This window comes from Styela clava, chromosome 14, assembly GCF_964204865.1.
Source record: "Styela clava chromosome 14, kaStyClav1.hap1.2, whole genome shotgun sequence".
NCBI lineage: Eukaryota > Metazoa > Chordata > Ascidiacea > Stolidobranchia > Styelidae > Styela > Styela clava.
In genome coordinates this window covers 13989965-14015625 of record NC_135263.1, presented here as the reverse complement: position 1 = coordinate 14015625, position 25661 = coordinate 13989965, and the positions used below count along the sequence as shown (strand labels likewise).

General features: G+C 37.1%; 4 protein-coding genes across 5 annotated transcripts; 3 read left to right on the top strand and 1 right to left on the bottom strand.

Annotated features, from left to right (window-relative positions):
• Nucleotides 1-10411: 10411 nt before the first annotated feature.
• On the top strand, nucleotides 10412-12409 carry LOC120341668 (uncharacterized). 2 transcript variants are annotated; one of them, XM_078119882.1, is made up of 6 exons: nucleotides 10412-10745; nucleotides 10817-10879; nucleotides 10981-11090; nucleotides 11346-11592; nucleotides 11666-11847; nucleotides 12007-12409. In XM_078119882.1, the coding sequence occupies exons 1-6, from the start codon at nucleotides 10679-10681 to the stop codon at nucleotides 12223-12225; spliced, it is 888 nt and encodes a 295-aa protein (XP_077976008.1). In that variant the 5' UTR covers nucleotides 10412-10678; the 3' UTR covers nucleotides 12226-12409. The 2 variants fall into 2 exon arrangements, with proteins under 2 accessions (XP_077976008.1, XP_039266162.2); XM_039410228.2 differs by having other exon boundaries at nucleotides 10413-10745; nucleotides 10811-10879.
• A 2191-nt stretch (nucleotides 12410-14600) lies between these two features.
• On the top strand, nucleotides 14601-17675 carry LOC120341667 (bone morphogenetic protein 7-like). The gene is made up of 6 exons (XM_039410226.2): nucleotides 14601-15259; nucleotides 15436-15592; nucleotides 15809-15996; nucleotides 16420-16524; nucleotides 16603-16795; nucleotides 16876-17675. Exons 1-6 carry the CDS (start codon nucleotides 15014-15016, stop codon nucleotides 17616-17618), a joined length of 1632 nt encoding a protein of 543 aa, XP_039266160.2. The 5' UTR covers nucleotides 14601-15013; the 3' UTR covers nucleotides 17619-17675.
• On the bottom strand, nucleotides 17528-19002 carry LOC120341669 (uncharacterized). Its single transcript, XM_039410229.2, has one exon. The coding sequence runs from the start codon at nucleotides 18858-18860 to the stop codon at nucleotides 18255-18257; it is 606 nt and encodes a 201-aa protein (XP_039266163.2). The 5' UTR covers nucleotides 18861-19002; the 3' UTR covers nucleotides 17528-18254.
• A 1355-nt stretch (nucleotides 19003-20357) lies between these two features.
• LOC144431922 (uncharacterized) lies at nucleotides 20358-25659 on the top strand. Its single transcript, XM_078119697.1, has one exon. It carries the CDS (start codon nucleotides 20662-20664, stop codon nucleotides 25657-25659), a length of 4998 nt encoding a protein of 1665 aa, XP_077975823.1. The 5' UTR covers nucleotides 20358-20661.
• Nucleotides 25660-25661: the final 2 nt, after the last annotated feature.

The following is a 25661-nucleotide window of genomic DNA, read 5'->3' as shown; positions in this document are numbered from 1 at the left end:
CGAAGCAAATTTTAATCGGTTCTGGAAGCGCTGGCGACGAGCGTATCTACCAATACTGTTGACTCGAAACAAAGTGGAAGAAAGATCAGAAGAATTTATCGATAGATGATATCGAAATTGTTGTAGAGGACGGCGGGCCAAGAGTACGTTAGTTACTAGGAGCAGTTGTCAAAGTTCTACTTGGAAGAGATAACCGTGTGTGTGCGTATAGTTACCGTCAAAACATCAAATGGGGACTGGCGATGAAACCATGCCTCCTGGAAAATGAATAACCCTTTGAAGGGTTATTGGGGGCGGCTGTGTCGGCAATAGAAGTTTCTTTTCAGTTGATTATATTTTGTACGCTGTTCCTCATTGTGTTGGCTTTTCTGTTTTGACGCGAATTTTACTGCACCTGGCGTGTCACGCATGGCTCTTGCATCCCAACTTTACGCGTCGTATAGGTGGTTCTTGTTTAATCTTGTTAAGGGGTTAGTGTTGTGGTGTATTTTCGCATTATCTGCTTTACTGAATCAGCGTGTGAGTGACATTTGGTCTCGTTAGGTAGAACCGTGGTGATAGTATCGTAGCCGGGGCCCCATATGACCATCGTCGTCATTTAATGCTTTATTTGTTCATGTATTTTTTATATTTTATTCTGATTAACTGCTTTCTAAATTTAGTTGCTATTTTTATTCCAATAACGTTATCGTTCACTTTTCTTGTCCGTTTCTTGTCGATTTAGGCCTTTGGAGCGTAATCATATGTAAGTTTATTTTCTATTAACTTTCTGTTTATGCATTTTTTTCCGCCCTCATCTTGTGATTGTTTATTGATTATTTCATTTTATTTACAGTCAACCGTTTTACAATAAACGCGTATGACATGGACCATCTGTGTGCCTAAATCTGTCACAAAGCGCCACATAGAACTCTTTTGAAAAGCCGTTAAAACCTGGCGACTTCCCATTTTCCATGCTTTATATGAAAAACTTCTTCTTCATGAGTCCAGGCTGAAATATTATCGACATCTTCCAAAGTTGAAGACGTAGTACTAAGGGTATCTAAATATGTCTTTTGGGATACTGTATCTATGTCGGATACAGTGCCCCATAAGTCCGAGTAGAAATTTTCGACCATATTAAAAATTACTTCCTGTTTTTCTTTTATGATTCCGTTATTATCTTTTAGTTTTGAAATTGTAGTTTCCTGTTCCCTTTTTTGATCTCGGTTTCATCGATTTTGGCCTTTAATTCAATATAATCCAATTTAATATTTTAACGAAGTAGAATTCCCTGTCGAAGTTTTATTATCCTATCGTTGTCTGCACCTTCTTTAATTAAGAATTCCAGGTCTTTCTTTTTACTTTTATTAACCTTTGCCTTTTGGGTCGAATAGGAAATAGATGTTTTTCTCAAGCTAAATTTAACAAAATCCACCATTTCTGGATATGGAAAAAACTGTCCATATGGTGGACCAGATCGTTATATTTATTACTAATTATGTTTATATAATCTACATCACCATACAAATTGAGATTATTTTTTCATGCACCCTTGCCCCACCTTATCTTCATAAAAGATCTTAATTCAACAACTGGGACGAGGGTGTGGTCAGAAGCGGTGTTTATAAAATGATGAATATCTTTGACACCAGTCACGAGGTTTTCAGAGACGTAAATTCTGTCTATCCTTCGTGACTGGGTCCCAATTTGTCTGCAGGATATTTATTACCAAAGATATCCACCATGCTAGAGGCTTGGATGGCGAAGGCTAGTATTTTCTCTGCCCTAGAGAGTTTGAAATGATGATTATTAAGAACATCACGCTCATCTAGGACAGAGTTAAAGTCGCCAGTTATAATTACGTGTAGCAAAGGATCCAGGGTCTGGATCACACTGCGCATCTTTTCCATGAAGATTGTCTGGACATGGCCTCTGATAGACGGAACATATGAATTAACAATACAGTAGTAAGTATTGTTATCGTAAGAAAGTCCAGTCTGTCAAGCCTATCGGGATTCAGACTTTTATATTCAACATCAGTTAATAAGATATTATTTTTAATCAGAAACCCGGTCCCAGACTTAAAATATTTGATGGTTTTCATCTTCATGGTTGATGGTATTAAGATTTGCAGTGTAATCCAGATCGTTGGCCCAAGAATCAATATTATTTTTTTCACAGCGGTGTATGTGCTGTAAAGCAATAATATCGGGTCTCTGGTTTTGAAGCCAGAGAGCTAACTTAAGCCGATTAGTAGCTAGCCCATTGATATTAAATGTGGCTATTTTTAAGGAGGCCATTGCTAAAGAGGCGAGGAAAAAATACTAGGATTACTATATTAAAACATAATCCAACTCTATTATGTATTAAGTTATTAATCACAATTATAGTTATTATAATAATATTATTTTTATCATTACAGGCAGTGATAATGCCAGAAATCAAGATCCACAAAAAGACAAATCTTTTTCCAGGGTGTAATAAATATAGAAATGGTGAAATTTACAGAATTAGACCTATATTATTCGTCTTTCTCTGGAGGCAAGACGGAAAAAATCTAGATTTACTCGGGGCAGAACAAGGGAGGTGTCTGATGTACTAGACGAACTCTCCCGTCCCCTTTTTCGTCCCGAAAGACAGATTGTTTATCAATTCGGGAATAATCCCAATCCCTCCTTCTCATTATTATTTATTGTTATTTCAGGTTCATCTTGTTTTTTTCCTGAGTTTAAAATATTATTTTTATTATCATTCAACTTTTCCTGCCCATGAGAAGGATCTGACCCAACAGAGTCAGATATCTCACGTACCTCAGCCGGGATATATTGCAATTCAACTCTAACCAGGCTGGAATACTTGTTGTGTTTATTGGATGTTTTATCCTATTTTTCTTTCATCCTATTTTTCTTTTTAGACGATCTCTGCTTCGATCAGGAGCTAGCTGCTATCTTGAAAAAGCTATATCTAGCTGGCGTCGATGGGATGGATGTCGCGGGTAAATCAAGAGAACTGGTGCGAGGTTGTATGTCGCTACCGAGTTTCTCAGCTGGTGGCACTGCTGAAAACTCGGGACAGTCTCTCTGAACATGCCCCGATTTCTTGCAGAGACGACAAGACGGAGGTAATACACAATCTCGAGCAAGATGCCCAGATTGGAAACAGTTCAAGCAAGTTTTTACATAAAGCTCCTCAGGAAGGTACGTCTTACAGCGTACTCCACCAATGTTGATGAAGTCTGGAAAATTTACACTATTAAGGAATATTTCACGCGTAGAGTCACCATCTGTGGACTGGAAAGTTAAATTCAACAGACCCTGTCAAATGGGAAAAATACCCTCAACTAGGGATTTAAAAGGGCGCAGTTTTTCCACAGAAGTGAAGAGCTCGAAAAAGGCCGCGGCGGTCGGTATGTCTTGAGATGTTGAGACAACTATCGACTCGCCGCAAGAGACCCTCACCCCCTTGACATTTACCACCTTATGAAGTGACGCCGCCACGCTTGAAGAAGCGGTTTTGGGGTCACAGAAGATGCCGGGGTAGACATGGCCTTTCGACTGCCAGGAACACTCTGAATCAATTCAGTGCCGAGAGGCAAGTGCGTCCTGGCAGACACAAAAAGACCAAGAAAGAAATAAGTTAGACAACCAGATGTTCCGACCAGGGGAGAATCCTGTAGAACAGCTGGAAAAAAGTTACAGTATTATACTTATAACTAAACTACTATTTATGGTAGTGCAGGAACGAAGGCAACAATGGAGACAAGTTTAACAGCTAATACTATCTGAACAAAACAAGTCAAACAAAAACAATAACGAATTACTAAGAAAAAATTCGTTATAGAAACGCCGGGGTGGCCACAAAGAAAATACTCAAGAAAGCGAGGCCACTCCCAATACACCAAAAATTGGAGCGGGCTGGCAATGACACAATTTAGTTGTACCTTAATACAACCAAATACTCCAAGCATACGTCAAATACAGGTGATCATTTAAGTCTTCAAGTGAATCTTATAATAAATGTATGTATTCGCATGTGAGTGTATCGGAAAAATGCATTGGAATTTTTGATTGAGAGATTAAAAGTTGTATGAAAGATAATCATGAAAAATTCAACATTAAAAGAATAACAAAATTTGCATTCCATTTGAAGCATCATATATTTTTATATGGTGACATTTTCAGCACATTTTCCATCGAAGCTATATCTACCAATTACATGTTGAATGTAGGAGGTTACAGTGGGACTGCTGGAGATTCCATGGCGTATCAGAATGGAATGCCTTTTTCAACACGAGATCAAGATAACGAAAAATGGAATTTGCATTGCGCAGATTTTACAAGAGGAAAATAGCGTCTCATTTAAATGGAAACTACAACGGAGAAGACAATACAAGAGCCGGTTCTAATGGGGTGTCATTGGAAAGGCCATGGCTATTCCCTTGGAGGTACTACAATGACGTTTCGTAAGAGGTAGTTCCTATAATTAGCGATCGAAGCAGCCGGAAATGGAAACGTCGATTTCATTGAATTGTCATTAGTATATGCAATCGGCATATTATGCAGTTGTTTGCTACTTTAAGTCCAACATTAGCCATTGCGTTTTTCATGAAAAATATTTTTTTTTCTTGCCTGTAACATTTAAAGTCAGTTTTCAAAAAAAAAAAAACTTTATCAAAATTTTGATATTTAGTTTATTATATACGCATCATCATTCGCGTAAAAGCCCGTTCTCGCAAAATTATTTCCATCTCGTCTGAAAACATCTTCTCTATAGACCTGTAGTAATTATACTATAAAACTAAACATTATATTTGCTGATACCGATTCAGTGAAGTTAAGATTTCTGTTTCGGAATGTTTCAATCGCTTTTCATTGCGATTAACTCTTACGAAACATCATTTTAGTACCTCCAAGGGAGTAACACGATGTTTTCCAGTGATGCCAGTACAACCCAGCAGAACCGGTTCTTGTATCACCTTTTCCGTTGTAGTTTCCATTTAAATGAGAATACATACAAGTTTCAAACCACCATCCTCCCCTTGTAAAATCTGCGCAATGCAAACTCCATTTTTCGTTATCTTGATCTCGTGTTGAAAAAAGCCTTTTATTGTGGTACGTCATAGAATCACCAGCAGTCCCACTGTAACCCCCTACATTCAACACGTAATTGGTAGATATAGCTTTGATGGAAAAGGTGATGAAATATCACCATAGGAATAGAAATGCTGCTTTAAATGAAATGTGAATTTTGTTAATTTTTCAATATTGAATTCTCTATTATCTTTTAATGCAACTTATAATCGCTCAATCTAAGATTCGATTGCATTTTTCCCAATACACCCACATGCATTTATTATAAGATTCAACCTAAATGATCATCTGTATTTGGCGTATGCTGTGTTACCTTCTTTATCCGAAAGATCAATTCGCAATTAGTATTCTCCGTTAAGCGTCAATGCATGCAAAGCGACTAGACCTGACAGATGGTATTTTAGAATTATTAACATAGGATGATCATTGAAGGCCGAAAATAACGTTCATGTTAAAGCTAACGAGTAAATTACTTTACCTAACCAAAATTCTCCTGTTTTGTTTCCAAATCCCTCAGCGTAGTCATTCCATGTACTGTACAAATTTTCCGATCCATCTTGACGACGCTGAAACACCTGCAAAGTAAGTATATAGACTTAATAAAATTTATTACTTAAGATGGGCTGGTGGGCGCATGGTTGGAGTTCAAAATCTTATAACCGCAATGCCAATACAGTCCCATTAGATCAACCAGTCTAAAATAATCGATATTCAAAATACTGCGATATTTAAAAACTCTTACGATCCATCCTCCATCATCCGTAGTAAGATCGCAATATACTTCGTAACGCAAGAGAACGTTTGTTATTCCTGAAAATATCGTACACTCCTCTTTTTTCATCAGTTGATTTTGCGTATTCAGGCTTCACGGTTTGGCAATCTACTATTGTTGATTGAATCATATTTGTATGATTTATTCAAAATTGCTTGTAAACATATCCTCAGGTAGGAAGATAAACTAAGGTAAAGAAATGCATTTTTGTTAGATCTGCACTATATAGGCATTATGTACTGATTTAGGTAATTCGAAAGTGGTTAAATTTTGTAAGTCTTACTTTTTTGAAGTTCTTCAATCAAAATCTGATTCCTCTTTGTTTGCTCAGCCATCTCGTCATACATCAATGATTTTTTATCAAACTCCAATTTAAGATCTTGAACAGTAAGTAAGGAAGCGTTAAAAATCGTCACTCGCTACGTGTTTAGTGTTGAGATTATGTATCGTCAAAGTGAAAGGAGACTCTCTTTTTAAATTATTCGTTTTATAGTTTAGGTTATGTGATAACTATACGTGATCTACGTCAATTTATAATTCAGATGTACACAAGTCAGTGAAGTGCGTTTATTAGTGGTATATTGCTTACGGTAACAATCGAAATATTAAAACTTTACTTTCAAACTTTTGTTCCATTTTGGCAAAAATCTTTGAGTAGTTTATCACTGCTGCTTCTCCCCGCCGTCCTGGCGGTCCAGGAGGCCCTGCTTTACCCACTCGAACCCCGCTACGACTGCTCACAAAATCCTCTTCAGGTATATTGTTGATTTTTTGACTCGTGCAATCTCGATGCATCAAGTAAACCTGCGAGCATAACCCAATATCTGCTTGTGATTAGTATATTAAACAACTTTTGACACAACAGTCATTGCTTTACGAGAAACAATTGCCCACGGCAAGTTGTATTTTTTTTTCAATACGTAACAAATCAGATTACAAAACTCCCGAATTCATACCAAGGTTAAACAGCGGGCGTGATTTTCAGTTTTATGTCTGGCTCAACCGCAAAACGACGGTATGATGTCATTCGTCCTGAAAAGCTTTTCGGAAAAAGTAGATTTGTGAAAACGGACACTTGTTGTAATGATGTAGTTTTGAGTCCTCCATGAAAAATCTAAATTTTGCAGGCAACATTCAAATGAAAATCAAATATTTTAGAAAACTCCATTTGAAAAACAAAATATGTAAATATTATTTTCGCATTCATGTAAACGATAAAAGGAGCCGCTACTTTTCCCTGTAAGAACTGATTAGAACCTGTATAATAACAAAATTAGACCAGAGACTTTTGAAATTTGAAATCAAGCGATAAACAGATCTGCAAACAGACCACCTGAAATATTAGTTAAAAGCGCGTCCATAATGATATATACAAAGGCTAAACTTCTGAAGAACACACAGATTAAACGCGTGATTGCTTTTCACCCCGTTGAAAATAAACTCTCGTATCGTACTCTTGTAAACAGTTTGTCTTTGACTTGAAAAATCCTGCAAATATCTGGTAACGCGTCTTTGGTAACTTTCATTGGTTGTTTATACGTGCGAGACATGGATTGCTTGCAAAATTAATTCCACCATTTTTAAAAAAACACACTAATCGTGCAAGTGCCCACCCGCCCATCCATAATCAAATTTACAAGGTTAACCTTCCTGCTTACGTCTGCGCCTTCAAATCGATTACAATACTATACCGTGGATTGCCTGTTAGCAAGTAAAACTCTTCTTTCTGTACGGCGGATATTATGTGCCTTTATGCCCAGCAGTGTATATATACATACTCTGGCATCCCGAGTCATTAAACTATTATCGAAATACTCTCAGCAAAATCTCGAATATGAGGAGAATCTCGCATTGAGTAAAATTCTGTTTGACAACGACATTCACCGTACATTAACAATTTTTTGGGAAAATAATTTGTGCGTTCATACAGCTGAGAAAAAAACTACTGCAAAGTTGACAAGACAATGGACGTTTTCCGGACCCTTGACCTCAGAAAAATTTCTCAGAAGGGAATAAGTCATGTCGACAAAGAAGAAAGAGAATAAACGACGAAAACAGGGTTTTTAACTTTGCATGGAGCAATGAATTTGCTTTTACAGAGATAAATGGGAAACCCATATGTAATTATTGTGCCCAAGCACGCAAATTCGCGCGACACCACGAACAGCTTCGCACAGAGTTCAATATCCATCTGGTTGTGATCTTAGGAAATTTTTTTTTAAAATACTTGGGAACAGAAAGCAGACTCAGAACTCTCATTAAGATTAAACCAATTGTAAAACGTATTTGTAGTTGGAAAACATTGTTGCTGTTAGGTATAATTCTATTTTTTCCAATGTTGTAAAATTCTGTTCTAGTTCTCGCTAGGGGAGAAATTGCAACTGCAAACCTACGAATGCTATCCATGCATATTAAACATCAGTATCGGACTAATAAATGAATTAAATAGTACAAATACATGGTAATAATATCCTGTGGCCCGTCGCATCTTTTGTGGTCAAAAGCGGCCCTTTTACCTGGGAAGTTGAGTACATCTGCGCTAGGATGCATATTTTTTGTACAACAGGAATGCCGGTAGAAATTTGTTGATACGGGACTTGTACGACAGGATAATATTTGCCCATTTCAGCCTGAGTCAGAATGGGAATAATAATTGAATATTATAGGCTTCATTACCAAAGTAAAAAATCAAGATCATAGTAACTTTACTTTACGAGCTTATAACGTAAGTACAAGTCTGGAAGCATATTATCTGGGGTTAAAATTCACCCTTATTGTTAGCGCCAATGGTATCGCGGGTCCGTCATCTCACTATCGTATTCAACGCATATTAGTCTGTGTCGCACCGTAAATATATACTACTACGGTCGCACAGATACTTCATTGCTCAAATAGTTAAACAAATTATTATGTTAATTGTTAAATGAATATTGTTATGCAGTGTGTTTCAAGCTTGGTCAGATTATATAACGTGCTGTCACGCAACGACCCAGCAGCCGATCATGCCTGGCCCTAGCCATCCATTATTTTGTGGATTATTTTATTTTTTAATAAAAAAAGGTCCAAACCATCATCCATACAGTGCGGGTGAGGAATGCGCTATAACAACGTTGAACGTAATAAATAGTTTTGCGTAGAGGTCACGTGGGAGGAAATCAGCGATGCATTGTATTATTCCAACACAGCTAAGCGATAGTTTTTTTGGAGATTTGTATCGGCAATTACGGTTAAGATATGAAGGTTACCAGTCCATGTACCACAAGGTGGCAGGCAATTAGTTAGTCCCGTAAAATGATAATGCGGATCATTGATTAGGTATAGATTATTTGGATTTGCATTTTTGAAAATTCAAGTTTTGAAACTTATATGGACTCTAGTTCCAGTTACTAATCTATTGTACATTTCATGATTGTGTTTTTTGCCATATGTGTTGCTTGGACTCAGCTACAAGATGTCGCTGACAGGATGACTCACTCAGTCTTTCGCGACTCCTCTTCAAATCTTATGAGTATTGAATTATAACTTAGTATTATATCAGCATGACAGCATCCAAATAACGAAAATAACGGAATGCCGCAGCAATAAATAGGTCCTCCTGAAAAAGAGATTGAGGTTGATAATACTTTATTGCTTGGCAAAATGCTCATATTTTTTCACCAATTTCTAATCAATAAATTGAATAATCTACATTATGTAACTGAGATTTTGCAGCATACGTAGCACAAATCTGTGAATCCAGATTTACGGACGTCTTAGTACTTACACCAAGGTCATCCAGCCCGTGGCCCGCGCTGTATTTTTCAGAATTGAATAAAAAAAAATGGGGTGAAACTATTTTTCGAGTGATGTAGTATACAAAAATCTGATACAAACGATTTGTTCATTTTCCTAAAATGGGCTCTGTCAGCCCTTTCAAACGAGCCATGAGTGCCATCTTGAATCGAAACCAACTGGGAGATATCGATACAGGTGCCATAGTCGCTTACACACTTGGAATTTTACTACTTTATATGATGTTATCCTAAAACAATCAAAGCTATTCTGAGATTGAGAAAACCTTAAGAAATGTATATTATGTATTGTTCGGGTTGCCAATGTTTTACGTCCGGAAATAAAAGAAGTGTTTGCACAAATAGCCGTCTTGACAGACCATAACTCGACTAGAGGCATTGACTTGTTGGGAGCTGTGATAAAAATGATCAAGCGTCTTGGCTTGTCTTTGGCGAAACTTTCGGGAATAACCACTGATGGCGCACTATCAATGGCTGGGAAACAACAGTTTTATTGTGAAAGTTTGGTGTGAGGGTATCGTTTGTTTTTTCATTAACCTGTAGTCAGTGTAGCAAAACTAGAACATAACTACCATGTTAAGTGGCCCGCGCAATTATTAGTAAACTACATGTGGTCCTTCGGCCGAAAAAGTTGGACGACCCTGACTTACACAGTGGCGTCGTCTGAATTTAAATCATTGGTTTGATAATTGTTGATGGATCACTAAATAGGATGTTCTTCACTCTGACACGCGACACGTGTTTTGTTGTAACTAATTGCTGCGGATTTGTCCAGCAATTTAGACGTCGTCGGCGTCTTGGTCTACTCACTGGCTACGTGATTCTGTCTGCTTTTATTGTTTTCGACTCGAGTCGCCTGGCGGATAGACGACAAATCGGCCAGACTTTTGCTTTGTCGCTGCATTAATACTACACGACGATAATTGATCGGAGACATTCAGTCTGCAGCATAATTGCGAAAAGAGTATATAACTGGCATCATCACTAACATGCCACCATATATCAAAAATTCTGCAATATCTACAAGGACATAGTTGACAAGGATGAATACACAAGATAGAAATCTCCGCACATCAGTTTTATGTCTTGTATTTGTTTGTCTATCAAGCGGTGAGTTTTAAACTAAATTTGAATTTGTTTTAGAATTCGGCATTCAATTAATATTTATTTTACAGTTACAGCATCGAGTTCTCATCGAACAGTCTGCTGCAGGCGATCACCTTTAATTCAAGTTCTCGGCCATGGTAACTAAGCTCACGCTTTTAATCTCACAGTTTGTGCTTTGTAAATTCACTAATATAAATAAAGCATATATATTCCAACGACATTCATCGCTTTTTTGTAGATACATCCGGACATGAAGTCAAGGTTGACGTTGGTCGCTGCGAGGCGTCTTGTCATGTTAATGATGAAAACGATTATCAGAGTGTACTGGAACGAATTTTAGAAAAAAAGGTTAGTATTGTTCAACATATTGTTCAAATTATTTGCATTGTGGTTTACTATCAGACAATCAAAAAGTTTGATATATAGTTTAAACACTGTTAGAGCGCAGTGAAGATACATCGCAAAGTTATACTGCAATCACAGAAAATTATTGATTGGACATGTTGTTATTACTGTATTTGGGATAAAGAATGACGACCTACAATTTTTACATAGCGAAGTAATTGGTAGTCATAGCTAGCAACATTTACTGAAAATTTTCAGACAAAGAATGACGTTTGTTCAAAATCCGGAGGGCTCGAACGAGAATGCAGTCCATCAATGATGAGAGTTGAAGCAATGACAACGAATAACGGGCCACAGTTCATTGATGTCATTGAATCGTGTGATTGTCGCGAAGTGGTAAAATCTTGTGAACGCGTTCCAAAAGTGAAAAAATTCTTCCCCGGGACAAAATTTGAAGCGAATGTTGATGTTGGTCAATGCCTTGGAGGTTGTAAAAATGCAAAACGTGAGTTTATAACCAAAGTACTTTCATTCCGATGCCATTAATATCAATACTTACGACTACTGTCTCATTTTAGATCACAAAGTTTGTCGAGAAGTAAGAACGGAAACTCATTCCATCCCGGGACCAAACGGAATTATCAGCATCGAGGTTGTAACGGGATGCAACTGTGAGCAAGCCTGCTACAGGCAGCATCACAATGTCGCCGTCACTGAGCTTATAACACGTGGAAAAGGGAGAATGGCGACTAAAACCAAGGTAAATATATCTATCATTCATGTGGGAAACTGTTGGGAAATAACGGATGATGTTGAATGTGCCTGTAAATGGTATTCTGATTAACAGTACAAAATCGTATACTCAAAAATGAGCTAGATTTTCTGCCGCACAAAATAACAAAGAAATATCGTTTTCCAGGTTGTAGATGTGGGAAAATGCGTGGGTTCCTGTGGTTCCTTGAAGAAATGCGTCGTAAAAGATCACAAACATAAGAAAGGAGACAAAAGTCGTTGTTTGATGGCGCTGGAGATTGCAGACGTCAAATGTGCGCCGACCAGGGTACACAACATTTCGTATATAAATATAGATGGAGAAAAGACATCTGTCACACAAATTCGAAAATGCGGATGTACATGAAGCATTTGATCTGGGACTTCTTCGAAGATTAGTCCGATACCAGGAATCTTCGTACAAACTCTATGGAGGGCGAAGTTCGACGTTGGATATTGCAGCTGCGAGGTGGCGCAAAAAGCAACAAAGCAAAACGAAAGAAGACAAATAACCCTTTAGATGAATTTAATAAATTTGATAACCACAATAATGTTGTTGTTTTTCGATTGGGATGTTTTAATGAAGATTAGAGTTGTTCAGCTGGCCCTTTGAATCAAGTATACGAATGAAATGTATCAAAGCGCTAACCCATCACGTACGGATGCGTTTACTATTGGGAATTTGCTAATTTTAGAATAATTTGAATTGGACTTATCAGTTGAATGAAATTGGTCGAAATCGTTAAAACAAAAATTCAACGTGGTATTTCTCGGACAACAAATATATTCGCACTCGATTAGCAGGCCTGGGGGTTGTAAATGTCGGGTCAATTAAATAATAGTATCTGATAATTACATCGGCATTCGTGATTAACCTCGTGATTCGTGATTTATTATCAGCCAAATCCCTTTATTAACACAGGTGTGATGGCTACGCGCAATCGGAACACAAACGATATTGATAATTAGCTACATCTGGAATTTTGGCTTCTTCAAGAGAAAAATAATCTGTTGTCGTTCTCATTCAAGACAAAAAAATCTTCTGTGTTAGAATTAAATAATCCAACGTATTTTCCTTCAATAATTATCATTAGAATAAAATTTTACACGTTAGCCATATCCTACAATGTTGTACATCTATTGATATCTCGTAAGGTACATCTGCTCTGAATTTAACGTGCTAAAAGTATCAGCAATTATGGATTCTAGTTGAGCATTTTGAGTTTGTATTTCAGCCATAAGTTGTGGCATTTATCATTTCCTGATCAGTCTATTTTTATGTAGGAATTTTGCCCATTCAGCTGTCCCAGACAAAATTTATTGGTTGTTTACAGCGGGCCTTACCAACGACGTTGCTACATAATATATTAATAGAACGATATTTTCTCCTGTATAATGGAATAGCACCTGCGCGATTTTGATACACAATGTATCGGAAGTACAAATTTATAAAATGCCAATGGGTCAACACAATAGAAAAATTCATAAGAATTCGAACAACGCATTATAACACGCAAATAATACATCACCTGTTTAAAGCTACACACAGGTGTTTAACCGACTTCATTTGGCGGTGTTTGCTTTGCCATATCTAAGAGTTATCATTACAATATTTGAAAAATGTAGCATGGTTTTTATTTTACAATCGTTTGATTTTGGTTATTAAACTAATATTTGTCAGACGAGGTCATATATAGATCGAACTATTCGAATATATATATCGTCGAGTCACGTTTGATGGGATATTTATATTTAAACAAAAACGCACTTTGGTAACTTGGAAAACTGAATAATCGCATGAATTTTTCAAAAGCACAGCTTGGATTCATTCAACTAATGAAGAAATAAGTGTATAATTTATCTATGTAAGAACTAGATTATCTATGTTATGTCAAGTACAAATTAAACAAAGATAAGTACAATAAATATAACAAGGTTGTAGATCTAACGCAGATGTCATACAAGTATTCCAAAATACAAAACGGCATAGTAGATAAACATTCCATATAAATGGCAAGATTGCCATTTCAGAAAATGATGTTGATGATGGAAGATATCAACATTTTGAAGATGACATATTTTGGCAATATGTTTTCACGATATGTTTCTAATGTTAGAGGTCGCAGTCATTTGAAAATTAGTGTTAGATGTTGAATAAATGGAATAGTCAGTAGAAATCTTTTTTTATCATTTTTAAAGAAGAAGACCCAAGTATAGCCGTTTATCTAAAACCACTCTTATTAGCTTGCATTTATTAAATTTCCAAGAATACTTACGAAGGTATTATATTTGCCAAAAATATTAAAAGCTTGACGAAATGAGAAGAAAAATAAATATATAAGGAGCATTTAGAACTTAGATTTAAGAATACACGTTCATTGTTTTATGTCATGTTACTATATTCCTATTGATAATTTCTTCCCGCATATTGAACAAATTTAATTAAACATAACAGGACAAAGCAATTTGTTACAAAAACATTGTCATTTTTGCGAACCTAACGTTGTAATTAAATAGATAAGAAGAAGCTGATAACGACAGCTTTGATCAAAGTAAATAACAACCGGAGGGTGTCATTTCACGCCTCCATTGTTCCTGATGTTTAATGAAGGCAGGGTTTACGATGTAGATTTGGAAAATCATTACGGCCTACTGCATAACATAATACGAAAAACGATAGATCGCTCCAAATGGGATTAACAAAAACGGAATCGTTTTTTTTTGTTTTGTTTTTTAGATCTAGAACAATGTAGTTTGCGTTAAAGAAGTCGTTACCGCGATCTTTCTTTGCCGTTTGTTATTCGAGGGGATCATCTTAGTCAAGGTGGAAATTAGTCCCGGTTGGTCGCAGGTGCGAACACGCCGCGGATTCACACCTGATGTACGACCGCAAACGGCTTAGATAATAGAGCGATTTGCCTCAGTTTTAATCTCTTGTAGTAGGAAATTAATTCCATAGGATTAGACTAGAATGAATTTGGATAAAAGTGAGGATTTAATTTAAGCTCCGAGAAAGAATAACAGAAAAATAGCACGTAGAGAAGTTATAAACGTAGACTCGGTTACCCGCTGTCATTCACAGCATCCTAGTTGTATGGGTAAATACCTCACTTTGTTCTGTATTTTATCCAGTGCATACAAGTAGATCAGTTAATATGGAAACATTCGGGTATATATTTCACATCATACTTTTTGCTGCATTGACGGAAAGTAGACCGAACGTACCAGAGAAGAAGCAGAAACGCATGGTACCAGTTTTAGTGGACAGAAATAACTTTCAATCTGAAAATCGCATGGAATGGCCAGTTGGTGATTACGAATCTACTTTGTATCCAGTTTTTGACGAGGGAGAATCGCGAACCAGGGCGATGGAAGAACTTCTTGGCGTGCTAGGCTTGAAGGTAAGTTGATTTGCAATAAATTTTAACGTATGCAAACAAAGCTGCATCAGACAGTTGATCGTACTTATCCAGATTTTAAGAATTTCTAGTTTTTCGGGAGTGGAGTGGCTTTTTGTGTTAATGAATCATAATGTGTTGATAAATATCATACTAATATCACAAATTTATTTTATAAGGTGCCAGAAAACTTGTCGGAGTTTGCAATGCACGAAAAGACGAAAAAGCCGCCTAAGTACATGGTTGACTTATACAACGCGATAGCAGATCATAACGGAATAACGCGATCTCCTGGACTATTAGATGCAGATACTGTTAGAAGTATACCAAATATAGGTGAGTTTCAATAAATAGTCATAATTTAGTTTCATATTTTTTATTTGTAAAGGTTTTGAAATTACGACATAGCAATAGAAGAATTTATTGTTCCCACAAATTTGTCATTTGCTCAGTCATTTATATTAACCTATTTTAATAGTGTGAAATTATAATTTTGGATTTCTGAGATGATCAATTCAAGGCAGGCGACTTACAGAAGTTTGCGCATTTCAGATCAAAGGGGATCTCACTTCTGCAAGTTCAACTTGAGCGCGGTCACCGAGGATGAAATCATATTGGACGCTGAATTACATTTATTTCAGAGTCAACGAAGTTTAAGAAAGATGAACGAAAACCTTCTCCAGCAAACCAGACGTCGGCAATATGCATACTCAAGCACATATATTATCAAAATCTATCAAGTAGGTACACTTCCACTATTGCAGTGATAGTTATACAACCGATGTTCCCTGTGAATCTCTTTAGAGATATGGTTCTTCTTTACATAAAATATGGTTTACTGTTTATTTAATGAAAGTTAATAGAATGACTGAATCAAACGATACCACATGTATGTGGGAAATCCTCTTGTTCCAAATCGAACCGAACCTGATAATCGTCCTCCCATCACCACATATTTGGCAAACAAGTTTTAAAGCATTATGTTTCGCCGACTGAAATCAAACATTGATTTGTGCTCCCGAAGTATTCGTACCAAGATGACGCATAACCTGAACATAGTATATGTACCGGGTTAGGGCTGTTTAGGTTCTTGGTACGAATACTTCCGGAGCGCCCATTGATTTGTAAAATCATAACTAAAACGTGTATTTTGCTCTGAACAGATGATGTCCGACTCCGAGTCTTCGACACCCACCAAGCGACTCATCTCTGCGAGGCGAGTTCACTCACATCACAGTGGTTGGCATATATTCCCCATATTGAAATCGGTAAGTTTTTCATGCCTATATTTTTACTTTTTTACTCACAATCGCATATCAACCCTAAACGCATCCCTTGTAATTTAGGTCAAAGAATGGATGATATCAGAAAGATCAAATTTCGGTCTGATGACAGAAATGATAACAATAAACGGCGAAGTTATCGAAAACGTCCTCGATAGAGAAAGTCTTCAGCCAATTCTAGTATTGTTCGCAAATAACAAAAATGGAGCTTCTAATGAAACAGACACACTGCCAAAACGAAGCATCAAATCATTAAGTATGTGTCACATTTGCATATTGGGCACAAATCTTCCAATAAGAGGTTTAAACTTATATTGTTGTAATTATTTCTTGTAGGTGCACTGAAACAACTCAAGTTGCATGAATCGGGGAGACTGAATATCGAAAAAGAAGATGAAAATACGAATATAAAGAGGCAGAGTAAAAGACGAAGGCGATCTGTAGCAAAAGAAAATAACAAAAAGAAACAAGGCAACAATGGGAAAACAAGAAGAGGAAAAAATCGCGGCCAAGGCGATGTGACCGAAAATAGGGAACTAGATACTGAAAGCACTCAAAGAAATACCGAAGTTTTCACTGTTGACCAATATCGTGAATACGATGGAAACTCTGAAAGCGATGATGTTTGGAATGATGCATATACTTCAAACACAGATGATTATGACTATTTTGCAGACAGCTCGGAAAAGCCTACTTCTCAAGCTGGAAGCAAATCTCACAGCACTTTTTCTGATATGAATAAATCTGGTACGGTGTCTCGAAACTGCAGAAGATATCCACTTTACGTCAACTTTGAAGAAATGGGTTGGTCAGGATGGATAATTCACCCACAGGGCTACAATGCATATCACTGCAAGGGTGTATGTTCATTTCCGTTGGGACAAAATCTTAACCCCAGTAATCACGCTACAGTACAAAGCATAATGCACACACTTGGACTTGGCAATCAACCTGTCGCCATGCCATGTTGTGCTCCAGATAAACTCTATGATATCAATCTTTTATATTTCGACCAAAATGATTACGTAGTGCTCAGAAGATACAAGGACATGGTTGCTGCATCATGCGCATGTAGATGAAAGCTTAAGTATTAGAAGGAATAATACTGCAAGCAAGACTGACTATTCGCCATGACTTGAACGAACAGTCTGCCGCGTTCCAGCTTCGCCTGCAGACCATGAAAATTTCACGAGGGATGGAGAATAATACAAAAGATTTTGTTTATGATGAACACAGAAAATTACCAACATCGTCGCCTCATAGTTTTTTCTTATCAATATTTTATTCGTATATCTTACCGCGACAATAAAAACGAGTTTAACATAACAAGTATTTTCTCAGATATTACGGTTCTGTGGACGTCCAACAAGCTTTACCCCACCTTGGTTTTAATGTTTTGCTTTCAAATCTTACTACATCTTCTCAAGCATGTAGAGATAGACAGGGATTTCATTTTTTAGGGATTTGTTGCAAGGTCGCAAAATTATGAACGTCTCAATCCTCTTCATTTATGGTTTTCATATGTACGTAGGACTAGGCTAGCGTATATATGGTATGTATGTGAAGACGAAAACTTGACAAATGTGTAATGGAGCAGGCATCGTTATCATCTAATACTGAAAATTCAAAAGAACGATCAAAAAATACTCGAAATTATTTATGTTGAAAATTGCGATTTGCCACGAGTTCTGTTATGCCATAGACTTCAAAAGGTATCAATACTTTTCACAGTCTGCACTAGAATACATAGTGCAAATGCTATCGTCAGTTTCCTCTTTAAAATTCGGTAGAGAGACAAGACCAGCTCCCTCAGCGAGGTTTCGCATGTTACAATAGTTAGTACCATAGTCCAGAAACGCGTACCAGACGTTGGATTTAGAGTAACCACTCACTGTGCAGCTATTTTCAGCAGTTGGAATGAAGCGTATTTTCTCAATCACGGTGACGCTGCGTTTTGGACGATCGGCATCATTGGTCGCGCCTAATGAGTTTGCACAATCCTCTATCCCCGAACTGCAGAAGGTGAACGTAATGCTGTCGACGTACTCTTTTACCGGTGTGGAATGTGTCAACTTCAACTGTCCACCTTCGTCACTGACAACCTTGTAAAGACATTTCTCTCCACCCTGTATGCAGTTGTCCGAACTGCTCCATTTATTTGCCTGACGCTTTAAAGCGCCGTGAATGCCTGAACAGTTCGTACCAGCCCATGACCACTGCAACTTGCACTGCGCGTGAAATGGATATGCCGAGCAGCTGTCAGGCAACAAAATGCTGGAACCGAAAATCATGACTAACGAAAGCGATAACATAAACTTCATTCTTACAAACTTGGTCTTGACATATAATGAAAAATAGTCTCAAATACCCCTAAGTACCGTAGTCTAAAAATCCTACGAATGAATCCGCTAGAAATAGCAAGAGAAAGCTCGACCCGGGTCGATCTTACCAAAGTGACTATAATAAACCTATTTATTTACTTTGGATCTTACATAATAATCAACAACGTCACGCCTCGGCGACCACGCTTGTGCAGCTTCCACAATCAATTCACAATTTCTGTCTACACCGCGACTGAAATATTCAGAGAATCAGATAGAGGCGCGAACCAAATGACGGTGTGTATGCATTGTTTAACATCCATATATGCATTGTTTAACATCCATATATGCATTGTTTAACATCCAGAAATTATAATATGGTCATAACATGCTCAACATATGTTACTGGGGCCAATAGTTAGTTTTCGTATGGACCTTTCCCCGAGCATCGACTTCCTTGTTTATTCCGTGACGTTGGCCAATCAGCAAGATGCAAAAAGTGACGTAACAATGCCCCCTTTTCGCATCCGCTCAGACACTTTTCTCACTCAGACAGATTTTCAAGCGTGGTTGTAAACATGACCTCGTTTTCGCATTTTTGAACTCTATTCGTTAGTTTTCACTTGTGTTTCGGAAACTTGAATAAAAATAAGATAATTCAATGATCACTCTGTCTTCTTAGGAGTTTTAATTTAATTGCAGTAATAAAAATTAGTGTAGAAATAGCTGTGATAGACTAGCCTGAAATTCTTTACCGGTACTTTTAAAAAACAGATTGTTGTGTGCGATGAATCCTAATGATGATTTTAAACACATACCCAATTTTACAGGCGCCAACTCGCAAAAGCACTCCTAAAATAACCCTGAAAATTCTGCAATGGTAAAGTATAGGAAGAATTTTCCGGGGGTCAAAGGTCGGGGAAAGGTCCATTGTGTGTACCCCCTTTCAAAGTTAGCTCCTGTGTATTACCGCTAGTGGGCAGTGGTTCACTGATGTGTATTCTTAGTTACCGTAAGGCCTCTTCGGCAAGAACCTGAAACCGGGAGCGCACATAGTAAATTTGCTCATCTACTTTATCTGTTTATCGTAGAACTATTGGTTGGATAGACACAATTGTAATTTACCGCAATCAATTCCTGTATAGTTGCTTTATTGGATTACATTTAATAACTGAATACTCTTGTTGAACTGTGGATTTACTTGGATTAAAATATCATTTCAAACAACAATATCAGAGCTGCATATTTCCAGTGTATCATAGACAGCAAGACAGGTTTTGGGAGCGCGTATAAATGCATTGCAGTCATAGACTATTTGCGGGGCTATTGAACTAAGTTGGACTTTGGCTACCGTAACAGTAAATGACAAAGTCTGTCAGCCTTTGAAGTATTTGGTTGTATTAAGAAGAGTGGAAGTAATTGACAACATACCGGTATCTTCCAGCCTTTAGTAGAAAGGCGTACCCGGTAACAGTACCGTACAGCAGTAAATGACAAAGTCTATCAGCCTTTGGAGTATTTGGTTGTATTAAGAAGAGTGGAAGTAATTGACAACATATCTTCCAGCCTTTAGTAGAAAGGCGTAACAGTAAATGACAAAGTCTATCAGCCTTTAGAAGAGTGGAAGTTCCAGCTTGGAGGCCTGAGTACTGTTGTGAAAGGAAAAAGTAGATTATCAGTGGTGACAGCACTGATAAAAGCTGAAGAGTTTCCCTAGTCATTTAACTTCCAGGAGTTTACAGTAACTGACTGGCAACAGTGTTGCTTTCCGTTTGGGTGACAGTGTAAACAGATTTATTTCATGATGAAATCTGCGCGAAAAAGGTTTGCAAAAGGTAAACATGTAACTTCTGAGCCAGCATCCATGGAACATGGTGATATTGTAAACATTACAAAGAGAAAGATCAGACCGTCATCGAAAGTTGTGGAAAATAGGAAACAAGAGTTTGATCAACAGAGGCAAAGCGTATCTAAACTTTGTCAGAAGCTTGTGAAACTATGCGAAACAGCAAAGCATGTTAGCCATATCCTAAGAGCATCATCTGCAATGCGTGCATCTTCACGGCAATTAATGGAGATGTGGTCAGCGCTTGAAGAGATGGTGTCAAGAAAGGAGAGGACATCTTTGTTTCGGGGTATTCAACAAGTGGACAGAGAAGTGAAAGATGCGACTAGGATTGCTGAAGAAACTGTTGATAATCTCATGGAAAAGAGAGATGAAAGTTCATCCAGAAGCTCCACATATCGGACATCTGCATCTAGTATTGTTAGTCGTAAATCAGAAAAGATTGCTCTTAACAGTAAGCAAGAATGGTATGATTTACAGAAGGATGTTGGGGAACTCGAAGTTAAAGTAAAATCCGTGGAAGAAGAGAAGTTGCTCAATCTTCAGGCACTACAGCTGGAATATCAAAGAAAAATGAAGATTTTGGCTGATGAAAGTCAACTTCAAATGCATAAGTTAATGCAGCAAAGCCAGTTGGAATTGCACTTGCACAAGAAGGAACTCGAGTCGAAGAAGGCAAGAGCACAAGTTTGCAAGAAGGTCCAGCAAGTTGAAAATCCTTTCGGGTTGAATGAAGAAGATTTTATTGCAAATTCAAGTAGTCAACAATCACAGATCTTGAAATCAGATTGGGATCATAGTTTGAAAACAATTCATGGAGCAGATAACTCAAATGATATTGTATGTGAGAATATTAATTTAGGTATGAATTCACAACATGCAAATGCTTTTCAGCATTCTCCATCAGGTGCGTACACTACATTTGTTTCTCCTGAAGTTAACATGAATAGTGTTTCTCATTTAAATAATGATTTAAGTGCATGTTTGAGAGAGTTGGCAATATCAAATAGTATGCTAGCCAATGCATATGCTTTGCCACAAATCAAAGTTGATATTTTTGATGGTAATCCATTAAAATTTCCTGCCTGGGAATCTGATTTTGATGCTCTTATTGAAGCTAAAACTACCAATGTACGCCAAAAACTTAATTTACTCAGTCAACATTTATCAGGGGATCCTAAAACAATGATTCAAGATCTTGTGTTGTTACAGTCTGATACTGCGTATGCAGAAGCAAAGGAAAAATTGAAGTCAAGATATGGCAATGAAAGTGTCATATGTAAAGCATTTCTTGACAAATTGGCATCATGGCCAAGAATTAGATTTCGTGATGCTGCTGGAATTCAGAGATATGGTGATTTCCTTGACCAAGTCAAAGTTGCAAAACATAAGATCAAAGATCTGGAGGTACTTGATTTTTCTGTTGAAAGTGTAAAAGTAATTGAACGTTTACCAACCTATTTGCAAGATGCTTGGCGTGGTACTGTTAAAAATTGGAGATCAAAATATGGAAAAAATAGCTATCCACCTTTTGATGAAATTGTTAAATTTGTAAATGAAGCGTCAGAAAAGGAGAATATTCCTGAGCTTGAACATATGAACAAAAATCGTGAATATGTGAAGTCATATGATGACAGGGAAAAGAAAAGTAAGTCTTTTTCCAGTTATAGAAGTGCACAGAATGCGAGAGCATATGCTCATAAAGTAGAAAATATGAATGCGAACAAATGCCCATTCTGTAGTGTTTGTCATCATATAGATGATTGTGATGAATTTGGTAAATTGTCAATAAAGGACAAGAAGACCTTTTTTCTGAAAGAGAGACTGTGTTATGGATGTGGTTCTAATAGAGGTCACAGGGTTAATTTTTGTAAGCAGAGGGTTACATGTAAGATTTGCAATAAGTTACATTTGACTGCCCTCCATGTGGATAAAACTCTTGATAAAAGTGATTCTAAATGTACTCAAGTTTGCACCATAGAAGGTCAAAGTGGTGGCAAACATAATTCTATGATTGTTCCAGTATTTGTGAGAAATAGTAAAAATCCATCTAAGGAAATCCAGTGCTACTGCATATTAGATGATCAATCTAATTGTTGTTTTGTTTCTGAGGAATTGCAAAAGCAACTTGATGTGAAAGATGTACAGACACAGTTAAATCTCTCTACGATGATGAAATCTGGAGCATTGGTGTCTTCGCAGAGAATCAGAGGACTACAAGTGATGAGTATGGATCGTCAAGTAAAGATAGATATTCCACAAGCTTATACTCGTGAGCAAGTACCTGCGAGCCCTTCACAAATTCCAAAACCTGAAGTTGCCAAACAGTGGAAACATTTGGAGAAAATTGCAGACAAACTTATGCCTTATGATTCAAAATTGAAGGTCAGTATTCTCATTGGTAGTAACATTCCTAGTGCGGTAAGGCCCCGTGACATAATTCATGGACGGGAAAATGATCCATATGGTCAAAAGTCTATATTGGGTTGGGGAATAATTGGAAATGTTTGCAAAAATGGCAAACATGATGATAAAAGTTCAATATCTCATCGTGTCGAAGTGACACAAGATTGTTCCACAGCGGAAAATCTGTTAGAGAGCAATGGTAAATCATCATTTGTATTTTCCACAAAAGTAAAAGAAATTGTAAGTCCTCAACAGCTCAATCAGATGATGGAAATAGATTTTGTTGATCACAAAAGTAAGCATGAAAATATGTCAATTGAGGATCAAAGGTTTGTGAAAATACTTTCTGAAAATGTTATTAAATGTGACAATGGAATGTATGAAATGCCTTTACCATTGAAATGTGACCAAGTTAAATTACCGAATAACAAGCCCATGGTATTGAAACGAGTAATGCAATTGAAAAAACGATTTGAAAAGGATTCAGAGTATAAAAGTAAATATGTGGAATTCATGGAAGATATGATAAAAAATTATGCTGAAAGGGTGCCAGAAAATAGACTTGTTGTTAGTGATGGAAAAGTTAATTATGTGCCACATACTGCTGTTTTTCATAGTAAGAAGAAAACCATCAGAGTTGTTTTCGATTTGAGTGCTTTGTATAAAGGAGAATGCATTAATGATCATTTGCTCACTGGACCAGATCTTATGAGTGGAATGACAGGAATTTTGTGCCGATTTCGGAAAGAGGAAATTGCTGTAATGGGAGACATAAAAGGTATGTTCCATCAGTTTGTTGTACGAGAACAAGACAGAGATTTGTTGAGATTCTTTTGGTGGAATAATGGTAACACCGAATCAGAATTAACTGAGTATAGAATGACTCGACATCCATTTGGTGCTCGTAGTAGCCCAGGTGTTGCAATGTATGGATTGAAATTAGCTGGAGATGATGGTGAAAAGGCATTTGGGATAGAAGCAGCTGATTTTGTGAGAGATAATTTTTATGTGGATGATGGTTTACAGTCTCTCGAAACTGTTAATGAAGCTAAGTTGCTCATTAAAAATAGTACTTCTCTGTGTGCCAAAGCAGGTCTAAAGTTGCATAAATTTGTGTCGAATCGGAGAGAAGTCCTAGAATCTATTCCTGAATGTGATCGGGCTAGTAGTGTAAAAACAATCGATTTGAATAATGATCCACTTCCAATTGAGAGAGTTCTAGGTATGCTGTGGGATGTGAATGATGATGTTTTTCGCTATCATTCGGAATTGAAAAATCAACCACGAACCAGAAGAGGATTTCTATCAATTGTGAGTTCTATATTTGATCCAATGGGATTTCTGTCACCTGTGATATTGGAAGGTAAGAAAATTTTGCAGGAACTTTGTAAAAGCAAAATTGATTGGGATGATCCTATCCCAGAGAATGTACAACCAAGAGTCAATGCATGGATTGACGACTTACATGGCATTGATAATTTAACAATTAGCAGATGCATCAAACCACCAAATTTTGGAGTAGTGAAAGTTGTTGAAATGCATCATTTCTCAGATGCATGTCAGTCTGGTTATGGTCAATGTTCATATGTCAGATTGGTGAATGAAAATGGAGATTCACACTGCACCTTGCTCATGGGGAAATCTCGTGTTGCTCCGTTGAAGCAAATTTCCATTCCAAGGATGGAATTGACAGCAGCTACAATTTCTGCACGAATGAGCAGATATTTACGGGAAGAACTAAGGTATGAAAATATTAAGGAATATTTTTGGGTTGATAGTATGGTGGTGCTGGGTTATGTGAACAATCCAGTGAAAAGATTTCATGTATTTGTTGCAAATAGGGTACAACAAATTCTTGATGTGTCTGATGTTAGTAAATGGTTACATGTTGAATCTAATCAAAACCCAAGTGATTTGGCAAGTCGTGGTATATCAGTAAAAAAGTTAATTGCTGATTCAAAATGGTGGAATGGTCCTGAGTTTTTGCAATGTAAAGGAGCTTATGAACCACCAGAAGTTTCCTATGTACCAAATAATAAAACAGATGCCTTGTTGAAACATGAAATGAAAAAGGCAACAGCGTTCATAACAGTTGAAAAAGAAAATACTGTTGGGTATAATTTTGATATTGATAGACTGGACATATTTTCTTCTTGGTTCAAAGCCAAGCGAGCTGTGGCCAACTGTATTCGATTTTGTCACAAGCTGAGAAAAGTTGATTGTGCGAATAATTTGGAAGTTGAAAATTTGTCGATTTCAGAGAAAGTAATTATCAGATGTTTACAGCAAATTCATTTTTCAGAGGAAATAGAGCAGCTGCAAAGTTGTGCAGTTTCTGGTGCAATTTTGGATCGAGCCAAAATTAAAATTCGAAACAAACTTAGCCGAAGTTCAATTTACAAATTGGATCCATATATCGATGAAGATGGACTAATTTGTGTAGGTGGTAGAATAGGGAGAGCAAATATGCCCATGGATTGTAAGCATCCATTGCTTTTGCCAAGACATTCTCATGTTACTAATTTGATTATTCGTCATTTCATATGAAA